The 16418-nt window shown below is 35.5% G+C and overlaps 1 protein-coding gene across 2 annotated transcripts in view; it reads left to right on the top strand.

Moving 5' to 3' along the window:
* Positions 1-16418, top strand: part of gpm6aa (glycoprotein M6Aa) — a 33455-nt gene that overhangs the window by 4902 nt on the left and 12135 nt on the right. Inside the window, exons 2-6 of one of the 2 annotated variants that reach the window (XM_082178591.1) lie at positions 5550-5742; positions 10378-10534; positions 10951-11104; positions 11310-11386; positions 11516-11749. In XM_082178591.1, the coding sequence (XP_082034717.1) occupies positions 5550-5742; positions 10378-10534; positions 10951-11104; positions 11310-11386; positions 11516-11734 (800 nt within the window). In that variant the 3' untranslated portion in view covers positions 11735-11749. Of the gene's footprint in view, positions 1-5549; positions 5743-10377; positions 10535-10950; positions 11105-11309; positions 11387-11515; positions 11750-16418 lie in introns of those variants that run through there. The other variant, XM_082178592.1, reaches the window with a different exon arrangement.

Below are 16418 nucleotides of genomic sequence, written 5' to 3' on the forward strand. Positions count from 1 at the left end.
GTAATACATGTCACTTTGCCAAATGATTTCAGTCAGATATTTCAAAGATTCAGATCAGTTATTTCAAGGACAGCCTACAGCAAAAGAACCAAAACCCACAATGACACTGACCACCAAACAAATAAATATATAGTTAAACAATAGGATAAAAATGGCTAATTATTTTCATGTTTTTGCCACAAAATTATGTTTTATGTACGACACTCTAACTCTCACTCCCATTAAAGCTATATAGTACTGTAACACACTCACACAGAAACTGATAACTTAAAAAAAAAAAATTAAATTGTTTAGAAACTTAAAAGCTGCATGACATTTCTCACTAGCGAGGTAATTACGGCGCTGTTCTTAAAGCAGATAAACTTAGTTTCGCTATTAGTATAGACGCTGCTGCCAAACACTGTTGAGAAAAGCACAGACTTGGGTAACTTTCTCTCTCTCTAATAACTGCATTAATCTGCTATCAATGACTCAAGTCTCCGTTACTAGCGCCAAAATGACATAAGCAACGGAGGCTTGGGATGAGATGCAGAAGAAATTAAGAGTGTTTTAAGGACTAAAACCTGACAAATGTCTTCAAAATACATCATCTGAACAATGTCTTGAGGTGTGGTAGCCGTGGTTTAAGCGGAATAATTGACTCCAGTGAATTATTGTAAAATAATGCGGACGAGGTGTAACTTATTACAATTATTTAAATTACCGATTTTTTTTTTTGGTATAGTTTGTCAACGCTGATGAATGCATTAAAGTGTTCATCTTGAAAAGTTTGCTTAGTTTTATTGTGTAGTAGATTAAGTATATCTATGTATATTTTATTAATTAATGAAATTCCAGACTGCGCATATGTGATAACATTAAGCATCAGTGAATCTTAAGTTCAAAATTCCAATGATAAAAGAAGCTAGAAAGAAGTTTATACAATGATAAAAAATAAAACAAAATTAAAAAAAGTAGTGATTTACCATTCATGATCTGAATGCATGGAAAATACGTGCATGTGTAACCTTTGGCTAAAAGTACTTAAGAAACCCGACTACGCCACCTAGGTTATTTCTCCACCCAGGAAAATAAAAGTCCCCTAAAAAGAATTAAACCAAAAGGAGTTACAATCATATGAAGGACCCTGCTGGTTCGGATTGGATTAAAGTCAGAGACGTGACTTTACAAAATGATACAAAAATTCTCACACAAATCATTCTAAACATAGATCTCCTGCCCAGTTTACCAATCAAATACCCATAGTTAATAAGAGACCATAATCAACCCAACTTTAACAGAAGGGACAAACCACACAGCAAATCCGTGAATAAAGCTTCTTTAAAGCAAGTGATAAACAAAATAAAAGGAACAATACCAAAAGAAAACTACAAATACACTCTCCCCTTCTGTTAAGCTTCAGTATCACAGTCATCAAGCATTCACATGTGGATATACACTGGCAAAGAAACCCGTCATACCAACAAAAGAGACCAAAAAAAAAATACAAACGACACAATATTTAAATCACAATTAATATTTAAAATCGTTCAAGCTGTTTTAAGGAACCAGACTACAGGCGTATTAGTTTAATTTAATAGCCCAAAAGACAACAATGTCCAATACTTCACATATCATTCAGAATAAAACAGCGCGATATGCAATGGATGCAGATGCAGACAAAACTATTATCCAGTGGTTTGCTTTCCGCACTATTTTCAAAGGTCAGCAAAACATTGCTCTCGTAAGGCGGAGAAAAAAGAGAGCCCTTGTTGCAGCCTGGGAATTTAGCGATGATCGCTGCTACGTCGGTTCAGAGGCACATTTGGATGCGGCAAAGGACTCAAGATTGGTGGGATCGAGTTGTTGGTACCTGGGGTCAGGAACAGTGGGGTCAGCAACTTTCGTATGAGATGAGAAACTTTTGATATGTTGTCAAAACATAGCTAAAACACCGACTTATTTTGGTAACAACCCTGCATTTTTTTTGCCTGCACTGTCTCTTCGCCCCAAAGGCTCAAAAGACATACAACCTCCACATTACTTCGTCCTCCATCGCCCTCACATTACCCTTCGTCCTCCATCGCACCATTAATAAGTCACGTGATCGCAGTTGGTGTCCACCTGAGTGGACGTCCCTTTTTTAATGACGTACGACTCGCATTTACTGGGGAACATCCGATGTGTCGGCTTACATGGCAGACCCAAATGCACACATCCGATTCATATCAGATTTATTTCCACATATGAGTGAGGCCTGAAACCGATCTGAGAATATCGGAATCCATGTGCTTTTTTCCTGCTTACACTTTCGCCAGTCATATCCAATCTGTGCCACATGAGAGGAAAAAATCGGAATTGGGTCACTTGAACCATGAAGTGTAAATGGGGCCGAGACACTCAACCTGTCACACTGTTCATAAAAAGGAGTATTGTCTAGAAACTCACTGTATCTTATGTACAAGTAGTTGGCAGTTGAACATTATTAATTTATGTTCAAGCATGTTTGCACTGATTTTATGGTTCAGTTTAGTATCTTAGGCTACATTTTGGTTGCTATCGACTGTCGCCTTTTTCGCCTTTGTTGCCTTTTTTCACCTTTGTTGCCATTGGCTTTTGGCTTGCTTAGTTGGGGACATTAAATTTAACATTTTATTTCAATATTCAACAATAATATCGATCTGCCTGCATTGACACCATTATATGAGAACTGAACTGAGCTGGACGATGACATCACGGTTTTCTCCAGAGCGGCATATATATATATATATATATATATATATATATATATATATATATATATATATATAAATGAACTAACTTTTTTACAACAAAAATGAAACATCACTGAACTTACTTAAAAGCTGCTGTGATGCTATTTTCTTCTGGAAACAAACTTTGTTGCATTATTTTCCTGTTATCTCTGTAAAGCTGCTTTGAAACAATCTTTATTGTAAAAAGTGCTATATAAATAAAGGTGACTTGAATTGAATTGACTTTCATAATGGAGAGTTGCAAACCATTTCTGTCTTTGGCTGCACTATAAGTACATGAGATTGCAACAGTTTGTCTGCACGTGATCTGTTTTGAGTCTTGCCATTGAGGCTATCCTGTAAGAATTTGTATTGTAAATCAGATCCTGTATTAACAAAGTGTGCAATCTGCATGCATTTTTAATGCTGTTTCATCTAATACCCTTGAGTGATGAATGTAAGGCTGCATTGTAATGTGATGCAATTTGTGTTGGCTTTAGAACATGTGATTATTCTCAGCCAGTCAGGAGACATGCAGTGGTTGTTCAACAGTTTAAAGAATCTCAGAACAGGATCAAAATTGCAAGTAGTATTGTGTAAATGCTAATACGGTTATGTAGTTGAGTAAAACTATAGGCATGTGAAGGTGTGTTATTTTAAATAATAAGAACATTCTGTATGTAACATTTAAAATAATGTATTACTATGCAGGGAGTGTGTTGGTCTGTTAACCCTTGTGCATCAATTAAAAAAAGTTACACATAGTTCCATAGTGGACAAAAATGTCATAAGAATTTGAAGCTTAGAAGCACAGACTTAAGTTTGGTCTCATTTTAAAGAAGACCCTTGGCAGATTATTGCTAAAGTATAATTTATGAACAGTATTTTATATAAAATTTATATTTTATGAAACAAGTTGAACTCTAAAACGGCTAGAAAATCAAAGCTATAAATCTAAACAAGTTGTGTTCCAAATTTGAGGTTTATAATATTTCAAAAAATTTGATTTCGGTAAGATTTTGTTTGGACACAGTAACACATTTTCCCCAATGGATGCCAGCAAAACTCCACTGGTCACACAGAGGTTTGATTTGTTACTTGCAGTAGAGTTTTTCTCTCTCAAATTTTACAAGTACACACACGCACACATTTGTTTTTATTACACACATACAAACCACACTCAGACATCCATACCAACACATCCACACAATTATCGCTGCTTAATTTATCCAATTGGCTCTATAATATGCCGAAGCAGAAAACAGGAATAAAGCGAGTATTTGCTTTATAGGCCAAACCTGAGAAAATGGTACCATGGTAGAAAATAGTAAAAATTCAAAATGTTAATCCTTGCCAACAGAATGAAAGCCTCTTAACAAAGATTGCATCATTATATAGTTAAATGGCCCTGGGATTAAATTGCAGTTTTAATGGGTTTCAATGCGGACATTTTTGTCCAAAAGGCGCTGAGAGGAAGTATTTTGTGTACCTAGTGCAAGCAATATTTTTTTAAAGAAATGGGTGGAATGGTACAATTCCAATAAAAATACACACCTGTTTATGCAGTTTGCATAAACACAGGCAAAGTTATCACAAAACAATAACTAAACTAAAAAAGACAAAAATGTCCATAAGGATGCACCAATGGTCAACTCTAAAATATATATTATTATTAAAAACTTTTTAAAATGCTTAAATGCTTGCAACATGTTTAAGACAACAAAATCATTTTAATAATAAAAAAAAAGAACATAGCAAATCTGTAGATTTATTAAACACTACAAAGAATCAGATACTCTCTATATTCTCACATTTCTTGATCCACAGCAGTTGCTATGGCAACAGGTTGATCCCTTGCCAAATCCACTGTAAAGCCAGGTCTGAGGTTCATTACAGCATCATTATTACCATATATGACAGTATTCAATAATTTACATCCAAAGGCCTTAAATGGGAGCAATAGCCTCAACCAAACATGGTTGTAACATGGTTCCTGCACTCATTTTATAAGGACTGGCATACAAGGAGTTGGGAACAAATTATTTATTTATTTATTTTTATTTTACCGTGTAATTAAACATTTTCAAACAGTGCATTATTTTAACAGATAAATGTATAAAGTATACTAATAAAAAAAAAGACATAATGAAATTTCATAAACTAAAAATGAACTGCAAGTTTGTTTTGTTCGAAACATAACACACTTGTCTGTGTGAAAGCTAAACTCAAAATTATGAAACTTTGAAATGAAACACATGAAGGCAATCGTTTGGAAAAACTCAATCAAAATGACCTACTGTCAAAGTCCATCCTCTAATTCTACCATCCATTTTGTTATTCATGAATCATACTGTTATGATTCACTCTGATATATGATGCCAGGGAGAGAATTTTAAATAGTCTGCTGCAGGGACAATTTTGCACATCATTGGAGAGTAACAAATACACACACACACACACACACACACACACACACACACACACACAGAATGAACTGGACCTCACTGGACTGTCAGAATGAATGGACTGAGGATTTACTTCCAACCGTCTGGGTACTTGTTAGTCTTGTCAGGCAGAGGCAAGACACTAAGAAGAGCACAGAAGACGACTTACACTAGCTTTGCTTTCTGTGCAACAATACTGCTTTCTTAAATGACATACTGTAGAAACAGCTGAAATTAAACTGTTAATGAAAAAATGGAATCTAACACAGACACACAAAACATCTTCGAAGATCTTGATGATTAAAAAGCACCTTGTTCTCACCAACTGTGCCTTTCAGATGAAAAACATGACCTCTTTTTGTCTTTCTCTCAGGATGTATGGAGTGTTGTCTGAAATGTCTAGGAGGCATCCCTTATCCATCCCTGATTGCCACCATCCTGCTGTATGCTGGAGTGGCGCTCTTCTGTGGGTGTGGACATGAAGCTCTTTCTGGAACGGTCACCATCCTCCAGAACTACTTTGAGGTGATCAGGGGACCTGGAGATGGTCTGGATGTGTTTACAATGTAAGTGAGAGCAGCACACTGAACCGGCCATTTCTCGCTGTAGATTTCCACATATATCAATTTTACATCCGCAAGTGCCACACTGCCAAAAAAAAAAGTATAACTTTTTATATATATATATATTTACATTTATGCATTTGGCAGACGCTTTTATCCAAAGCGACTTACATTGCATTATCCTATACATTTTATACATAGGTATGTGCAATGCCCTGGGATCGAACCCACAACCTTGCGTTGTTAACACAATGCTCTTACCACTGAGCTACAGGAAAGCATATATATATATATATATATATATATATATATATATATATATATATATATATATATATATATATATATATATCTCAAACTAATAATTAAAATAATGTTAGTCAGTTAATGATAAACTATGTTATTATTATTATTTATTTTTTTAATCTATATGTTTAATTGCTTTACAGCTAAATTATTTTTAAAAGCAGCAAAAATATTGAAAATATCTTATTTGAAAATCATTTTGAATAAAATGACTTGTTTTTTAGTTTTTTGACAAAAAAGTTTGGAAGCATTATCATTTTTTAAATGTTTTTTAAAAGAAGTCCCTTATGCCCACCAAGGCTGCATTTATTTGATCAATAATACTGTAAAAAAAGTTATATTGTGAAATATTATTACAATTTTAAATAATTGTTTTCTATTTTAATAAATGTAAAAATGTAAGTTATTTCTGTGATGGCAAAGCTGTATCATTACTCCAGTCTTCAGTGTCAAATGATCCTGATTTGATGCTCAAGAAACATTGGCATGACAGAATAGAAAAAAAAAAAAATTCCTCCTGTTGGTTAGTCATATACTGTCATGTGAAAAAGAAAGGACACCCTATTCAATTCTATGGTTTTATATATCAGGACATAATAAAAAATCATCTGGTTCTTGGCAGATCTTAAAATGACATATTTTACACATGATGACATATTACATTTAGCCATTATTTATTCAACAAAAATAAAGCCAAAATGGAAAAACCATGGGTGACAACTAAGTACACCATTACTGCTTCCATAGGATTTAAGACAGTACATAGCAGTCAGGCGCTACTAATCAAATGTCTTTGATTAATTGATAATCAGCAAGTGTGATCACCTCTATAAAATAAGTAGTTTTGTCAGTTTGCTGGTCTAGAGCATTCAGGTATGTGTTTACACAATGCCAAAAGAAGAAAAGACATCAGCAATGATCTTAGCGAAGCAATTGTTGCTGACCTTTAGTGAGCTGTGTATTATCAGATGCCCACATTTATTTGTTAATTTATTAATATTTCTTTGCTTTTTCAAATATATATATGGCAGATCTATATCTTGGATTTTAGTCAGCCTTTTGTTCTGAAGACGTTAGCAAGTTTCAAATCACTGCTGGAACAAGTTGTTTTTCTGTTGTTGTTAAAGTACATGATACATTTGAGTGCCACGTCTATCACCATTTCCACACAAAAATGTTAAGCAGCTCAACTGTTTTCAACATTAATAATAATAATAATAATAAATGTTTCTTGAGCATCGAATCAGCATTATTAGAATGATCTCTGAAGGATCATGTTAAACTGAAGACTGGAATAATAATGCTGAAAATTCAGCTTTGTGATCACAGCAATAAATTATATTAAAATAGAAAACAGTTATTTTAATTTGTTGTAATATTTTGCAATATTACATTTTTTCCCCTGTATTTTTTATTAAATAAATGCAGCCTTGGTGAGCATTAGAGAATTCTTTCAAAAACATTCAAAATATATATTAATGTTTCCAAACTTTTGACAGCTACTGTTTGTGGAATTATGTTTTCTTAATTTTTTTTTTTTTTTTTTAAATCATGGGGAGGACAGGGTAACATAAGCCACTTTTTACATTTGGTGATTTGCTGAAAAATACAAGTGTATTTGTTTCAAATAGTTCAGGTTGTTGTGTACGCAAAAACAAGTCATGTAATTATTATTGTTTTAGAACATCAACAAAGTTAGTCCTATGGCACAACTTGCTCAAATGCACAGGTAAAAGGAGCATGGGAATTTGGGTAAATAATGCCACTGTTAAATACTGATATTAAAATGACACAAAATCAATTTTGAGATCATTTTGAACTTGATTAATGCCATCCATTTAACAAAGGCAAAAACTAGTAAAGATTAAATGTATCTTTGTGTATTAACTACAGAAAGGATGTGAGTAAATGAGCTTTTGTGTATATGTACAGCTTGTTTGTGAGTGGCTTTAACTTAACATTTGTCAATAATTAGGTATCTGTTACTTCAATATTGTAACATTAATAACAGCAAACATTAACATGAACTTGTACGCAATGGTGTCACACAAAAAGAGAGCGTGTGTGTGTGTGCATGTGTGTGTGTTTGGGCACGAGTGCATATGCGTGTAAATGTTTATGTGTAGTGGAAAATCTCGCTATTTGTCTTTTTTTGTACTGCCTTGTCATATTGATCTTATCTGTAGAATATCAAAAAATATAATTTAAAAACACAGTTACACACATACACAGCCTGTTTACATTTTGGGGGGGGCAAATTAAGCTTTTAAATAACATGACTAAGTTTATGACCATGTATTGTAGTTTACACTGATTTAAAGGTGCAGCAAGAGATTTCTGAGAATCATTGTTGAACACTTTTGATGTTTGAAATCAACCCAAACAAACACACCCCTCCCTTCATTGCTGCACGCAATGCAAGAGTGTATGTCTCTTTATCATAGCTGAAGTGAAACAAAATAATAGCCTGGAAATCCAGACCTAAATCTAAAAGATGAATGGTCTGGCGTTGACTAATGAAAATCGGCCAGCTCGAGGGGCGGCACCAAGCATGCATTTGAAAATCTCACTGCACGCAATAGGATAACACTACGACCAATCACAACAATACACTTAGCTACCAGCGGAGCTAACTGGTAGATTAGACTCTTACCGTATCCGGTCGGCAAAACAGCAAAAACGTCCTTCTTGCAAAGGAACGATTCGAGCTGCGTCTTCTGTTCCTGTTTTAGATAAAAAGCCAAGTCTAACTCGTTCATTGTAGCGGCCAAAGCCGTTTCAAACAACTGGTGTTCATCCATAGCCATCTTGCAATGTTTACTAATGACTTCGACGTCACAGCGCTGTCGTCATCTGTTTAGCTCGCCTCTGGCCCGCCTATATCAGATAACCCGATGTGATTGGTGCAGCTCAGATCGAGGGACATATTTAATGAGCATCATTTCTCGACAATTCAACTTGTGCTCTCGTGAGAACTCTGGATTACCAGGGTAACAAAATAATGCTGTGTGAAACGAATGTTACTCCCGTATGGAGCAGAAACAACACAACCTCTGCATCCGTTTTCGGGTATTCCAGCTAGGTTTCTCCAGTGCTGGAAAGATTTTCTAATATTAAAGGGATAGTTTGGCCAAAAAGGATATTAAACGCATGATTTACTCACCCTCAAGCCGTTCGAGATGCATATGTCAATCATTTTTCAGACGAACACATTTTCAGTTATTTTAGAAAATGTCTTAGATCTTTCAGTGGTTATAATGTCAAGTTATGGGGTCCACCTCCTTCAAGTCCCAAAAATGTGCATGCATCCTTCACAAAAGTAATCCATCCGGCTCCAGGGGGATAAACGTAAAATATACATATTTAAAACTTTATAAATGAAAATAACTGGCTTCCGGCAACGGTCGACGCGCATTCACCGGAGATGGATGCCGGCGTATGACGTAGGATGTACGTCGACTGTTGCCGGAAGCCAGTTATTTTCATTTATAAAGTTTTAAATATGTATATTTTTACGACAAAAACGCACGGATTACCCTCAGAAGGCCTTCGTTTATCCCCCTGGAGCCGGATGGATTACTTTTGTGAAGGATGCATGCACATTTTTGGGACTTGAAGGAGGTGGACCCCATAACTTGACATTATAACCACTGAAAGATCTAAGACATTTTCTAAAATAACTGAAAATGTGTTCGTCTGAAAAATGATTGACATATGCATCTCGAACGGCTTGAGGGTGAGTAAATCATGGGTAAATAAACTTTTTTTGGCCGAACTATCCCTTTAACGCGGTTCCTAAGTTCTTGCCTGATCATATCCCTTATTTTTCCAATGATGTTCCTCTTACCTTTTCTCTTTTGTAATGTCTTTCAGCCATCTCTCTTTCTACAGTATTTCTTCAAATCTCCCTCTTGCTCACACTCTCTCCTCCCCCATCATGAGTGGACACGCCCCCTACTGCTGATTGGCTACATTTGTGTTGTGGCGCTTGGTCTGGTCCACTTTCAACATCGTTTCTCAGAAATTGCTTACTGCACCTTTAAATTAATGTAATAATATCCAAATCATCTGTTTTATTTAAGATACAAGATTGATTACTTAAGTAACATGCTGAATTCACTTGGCAAGACAGAAATATTTTTTTGTGTTCTGGTTTGTTTTCAACTCTCTCCGTGTGATTGAGTCAAATATAGATTGAGTAATGTGAACTATACTGCCCTAATTTGTGGTCACATGATTACTTTTGTTAATGGTTTTTAGATTAGAAATGTATGTGTCTTTTTTTACCCACGCATACATAATGATCGACTTTATTTCCTCCATTTCCCACAGCATTGACATTATCAAGTATGTCATCTATGGCATCGCCTCAGCGTTCTTTGTGTATGGCATTCTTCTGATGGTCGAAGGCTTCTTCACCAGTGGGGCCATCAAGGACCTGTATGGAGACTTCAAAATCACCACCTGTGGACGCTGCGTCAGTGCATGGGTGAGAAATCTCTGGGAGAACTTCATGCATTGGAATGTATAAAAGGGCAACGATAAAGCCACTAAGAGTAACTGCCGCACATAAACATGGCAGCTGTTTATAGGCTATAAAAGCAGTGAACTCTGCGAGTTATTCTCCTCTCATTTATGCAGTGTGAAATGTTATGGTGTGGTTGCTGTTATTGTAACACTGATAGCTAAACTCTGCACACTGTTCCAGATTTCATTTAATTCCCTTTAATAGAGATATTCCTTTCTATGTATCTTACCTTACATGTTGAGTTTTCTGAGTTTATTTGAAATTCTTGATGCTTATAATTGTGCCTTTTATTTAATTCTCTTGTATTCTAAATTATTTTCTAATTTAGAGTTTGATCGGGTATTTGGGCATTAGTCTTGATCCTTCTTTTCCTTCAGTTCATCATGCTGACGTACATCTTCATGTTGGCTTGGCTGGGTGTGACAGCGTTCACCTCTTTGCCTGTCTTCATGTATTTCAACATCTGGACCATTTGCCAAAACATGACCGTTCTGGAGGGAGCAAGTCTATGTCTTGACCCGCGCCAGTTTGGTATGTTTCATAATCTGTGGGTTTCACTGCCAGATGTTTAAGAGTGGTTACAAAGAAGTTTCAGTGATCATTTGTTTCGTTGCTATAATTTTATTCTTACTGGTTGGTTATCCAAATTAAAAATGTGTAATATCCATTGCTATAACCTCATATACCCTAAACACACAGATTGCTGTTGAGAAATGACAAAAACTATTTATTTAAGGTGTTGTGCCCTTTGGAGAGGAGAAGACTGTATGTGCAGGATCAGAGAAGTTCTTCAAAATGTGTGAATCGAATGAGGTCAGTATGAAGTATAGACAAGTTCACTAGACTCACAATTCTAATGTTTTCAAATACTTGTATAAATCATTTCAACAATGAAAAGCAATCCAAGACTCGTTTCTCTCTCTCAATATTTCTTTCTGAAAGCTGGATATGACTTTCCATCTGTTTGTGTGTGCGCTGGCTGGGGCTGGAGCTGCAGTCATTGCCATGGTGAGTTTTGACCAATACCTACAATTATACATAGCATCTGGAATACACTACACCACTCTTGAAATCAGATTGAAAGCTGAAAACTCACACATTACGATATGTGTTCAAAATATCAAACATATTTTGATATCATCTGACTGGATGAAATTATAGTCTGAAGCTACAAAATCTGATTCTGTGCCCATCATACTCTATGCCATTTTCTGTGAAATTTGTAGTGTGCACATCAGGGCGAAAATATAAGCAAAGGTCATGTATTCTAGCCTTTAGAGAAGAGGTTTTACATATGGATTCAGTACTGAAACTAATGTCTTAAACTCATTTTTATGCGGGGAAAAATGCATTTACAAAAAAACCAAAATTAAGTTAACTACTAAAGTTCAGCTGAATGTTTTAGTGTTCCACGCACATTAAAATGAACTACCTAAATGTAACATTTAAAGAATATCACTCTGTACATCAATCATTTTAATGGATTTTTAAAGTATGGGTCATAACAAAGGTTTTTTTCAGGCGTTTTTAAATGAATTCAATGCAAATAATTTTTCCCTTTTAACATAATATTTTATATCATGGTGACTGAAAGTGAGAAATATGTTGAGGGGGAGAGTTTAATTTCATCCTTTTAAACTGGCAACAGCGTGTTTATTTGTGTGATGGGAGCTGAATTAATGACATCACCTTCTTCTAAACTGAAATGGGATAAAACTAAAGTCATGAAATATTTGAGCATTGGGGTGTTGTCAGCTCTCTCATATTGCCTTCTCTTTGTTATTATTTAACATCTTTGTGCCTGTCCCCACCCCACCCACCCCCTCCGTCTCTCTCTCTCTCTCTCTCTCTCTCTCTCTGTCTCTCTCTCTCACACACACACACACGGAGAGACGCTGGGCACGTTCTGTTGTCATGGAAACTAGGGGAAGAAAGGCCCTAGAGCTTGTAGAAAGCAGCACTCAGTAATTTGCGAGGAACCATTTTCTGAAAAAGAGAATGTGGTTGTTAGTCTGGGATGATGTAGCAAATTATAGAAAGAGCTTTTCCGTCTCCTGCTGTGGAAAGAGCAAATTTAACTGATTGTTAAACAATGCGTCCTTACACTCTCTGGGAAGGGTAATAATAACCAAGCTTTTCCTTTGTCAAGAAGAGGAATTCAGGGTGTGGTCCTATTCTAATGAGCATGCATAATGTAAATCTGATTTGCATAATGGTGCACTGAAGTTAACAAAATATAGTGTATGCTCTCATGCAGGACAGCAGTTCCCTCTTAACCTATTAAATAATTAAAATCATTTTAAACATTTTATAAATATATATATGAAGAGTTCAGATGCAAAAGCCTCTAAGTGCCATCTGAAATTTTCTTCTAGAATGATCATTTTTATCAAGCTCGTATATTTAAGTTCAGTAATTTCACTTAAATGGCAATGAAAATTACCTATTAATCGTCATTTAAGTGAAATTACTGAACTTAAATATACAAGCTTGATAAAAATGATCATTCTAGAAGAAAATTTCAGATGGCACTTAGAGGCTTTTGCATCTGAACTCTTCATATATATTTATAAAATGTTTAAAATCAACACTGCTATAACCCCACACACTTACTTTGATTTCATATAGTGTTAGACCCCATGATTTCATTTAGTGTTGGGATAACAACACTATATGACAACACTATAACCCCCCCCCCCCCCCCCCCCCCCCCCCCCCCCTATATTTCATAATAAGAACAATGCCAGGGCCTTCATCAAGGTATTTTTGTGCATAGGTTTTCCAGCACACATATGAGAGGAGTCTGGCTGCTTTACAATGCTGCCTCCTGCTGGTGTCACTGCTAATTTTAGAGTGGCAAACATGCGTCATCACAGTCTGCTAAGATCTTATTCCAAATACACAATTGAGCATATTAGCATTTTTTCAAGCAAATAAATGCACCCTTGGTAACCATAAGAGACCTCTTTCAAAAACATGACACAAAAAGATTCCTAACTTTTGACTAGTAGTGTATAAAAAAATCCCTAATCAATTCACATTTATTTGTATAGACTAGTGCTTTTCACTATACATATCGTTTCAAAGCAGCTTTACAGAAAATGCAGGTTTTTATTTACAATTTAGAGTGATCTTATCAGAGGTGACTGTGTCAAAATAATGTCAATTTGTCAAAAATGTACAGTTCTAAGATAATACAAATCATGCAGATAGCTAATATCATGTATTCATTTGCAGAAACAATAGAGTGCAACAGTCCCCGCCCCCTTTTTCAGTGCCGCTGGTTACGGAAGTACTTTTTCCATTCATTTCTCCCATAGAGATTTCAAAGAAGTCTTTGTTAAAGCGTTATAAGGCATGAGCCAAGCCAATTAGCTATGAGGTGAATCACAACACTACAAACTTTGATTTGAAGCAAAACAGTTTTTGAAAATCAGAGGCACAAGAATTTAAAAATACAAAGGTAGGCTGTGTACTTAACGGCTTTGGTGAGGGAAAGAACTACAATCCAATAAAGCATAATTTAATTAAAAACGATGGGGAAGACACTGCGGCCTTGCTCTTCAATAGCTATTTTTGTGACTCTATAACAATTACCTTAACTGCAACCCAGAGGGACATCTATGGAAGTAGAATAATGTCAAATGTTTTTGAAATAAAAAGCCTGTTGAATTGCACTACTTGAAAAAAAATAGGCATTGCATTAACCATGCTTGCATTTTAATGCATTGTATTTTTAGTGCTTACATTTTTATGGGCTGGAATTCAACATGGTTGAATATTTAAGCTGTGAATATTTCAATTAAAAACATTTCAAACACCTTTTCATTATAAAAAATTCAATAATCCATATTCACCTTTCATATTTCACTTCCTAAATATTCAAACTGTTTAAAAATACAACCAATAATATTCAACAGGCAATTTTCGGTCCATTTTATTTCGCTTTGCAAATTCGCTTCCACAAATTCAGTGGTTCAAATTCGACAGTAAATTCAACATTGACGTCCAGGAACTGCAGGAAAAGCAGTAGATTGCCGAGCATACTCTCCATCTGCTGTTAGTCGACCTCACCATCAGATGGTGCAAAAGCGCTTGTTGCTGACGAAGACATTCATTCATAAAATGAAAATGATTATCTGTGTCAGTATATGCGGAAAAGATGATAAACACGCAATAAGCTGTGTTTATGTTTCATTCAATAACTTCACTGTTACTTTCCCTGTGTATTCTACATGTCATCAGCTTTCTCTACCATGAACAGGATTATAATCGGTTTCCCTCAATACCTCATACAAGGATTTCCCTTCCGTTGATAGTGATATGAAAGACCAATCTTGCACCTTATTAGGGAAGTAGGCTGTAGGCTATTATATAGGCTACAGGCAAGAAGATGGACTCAGAATATGAACTTAACGCGCAAAGTTTCATGCTGAGCGTTCGTGATATACTGGCATAAAATCAACACATACATACATACATATATATAGTATGCATACGTGTATTGCATTAGCTTAAACTGTCACAGCACTTGCATATTGTCCTCCTATTGTTAGTTTAACTGTAAATCGCTTTGGATAAAAGCGTCTGCTAAATGACTAAATGTAAAAATTGGCTTGACATTGGACATTCGCACATTTAGGGACCGTCTCTAAAGTTGCATACAACATTGGCATACACGTTTCTAACTTCAATAGCAAACTTAAATTTATTTGAATAAATATCAAAAACCAAAGGGTGTGCATTATGCCTGACACTAAATGAACACTTTACAGTTGGTTGTATGACTGTAAGTCGTTCTATTCAAATGCTATCGGAGTTAGAAACGTGTATACCAAAGTCGTATACACTTTAGAGACGGTCCCTAAATGTGCGAATGTCCAACATCAAGCCATCTTTATGCCAGTCTATCACGGGAAACGCTCAGCATTAAACTTGCCGCGTTATTCTGAGTCCATCTGCTTGCCTGCGCGTTTGGTCTTTTACATCACTGTAGTCCATTAAGCTACGTTAAGCGTTGTATATGTCCAGCAGGGGAATCCTTAAGTATTGAGGGAAACCCTAATAGCCTGCATGCAGCACATCGCCACAATATAAAGTTAAGGCAACTAAACAACCAAGAGAGAAATGTCAACCTCAAAAATGTAACATTGGATCTGTATATCCGCATCGGGGAATAACATTATAATCTCGTTCACGGTAGAGAAAGATGCATGTAGGCTACACAGGAAAAGTAACCGTGAAGACACTGAATTTAACATATAACAGCCGTCATAATAATCACAAATACACTTACATTGCTGTAAATGAGTTTTATGAATGAATGACTTGTTCTAACTGTTGCTGGTCTTCAACACGCGCTTTTGCACCATCTGATGGTGAGGTAGACTAACAGCAGATGGAGAGTATGCTCTGCAATCTACTGCTTTTCCTGCAGTTCCTGGATGTCAATGTTGAATTTACTGTCGAATTTGAACCACTGAATTTGTGGAAGCGAATTTGCAAAGCGAAATAAAATGGACCGAAAATTGCCTGTTGAATATTATTGGTTGTATTTTTAAACAGTTTGAATATTTAGGAAGTGAAATATGAAAGGTGAATATGGATTATTGAATTTTTAATAATGAAAAGGTGTTTGAAATGTTTTTAATTGAAATATTCACAGCTTAAATATTCAACCATGTTGAATTTCAGCCCATAAAAATGTAAGCACTAAAAATACAATGCATTAAAATGCAAGCATGGTTAATGCAATGCCTATTTTTTTTCAAGTAGTGCAATTCAACAGGCTTTTTATTTCAAAAACATTTGACATTATTTTACTTCCATAGACATCATTGCTTAT

Source organism: Leuciscus leuciscus (assembly GCF_965113295.1).
Source record: "Leuciscus leuciscus genome assembly, chromosome: 8".
In the NCBI taxonomy this organism is placed as follows: Eukaryota; Metazoa; Chordata; class Actinopteri; order Cypriniformes; family Leuciscidae; genus Leuciscus; species Leuciscus leuciscus.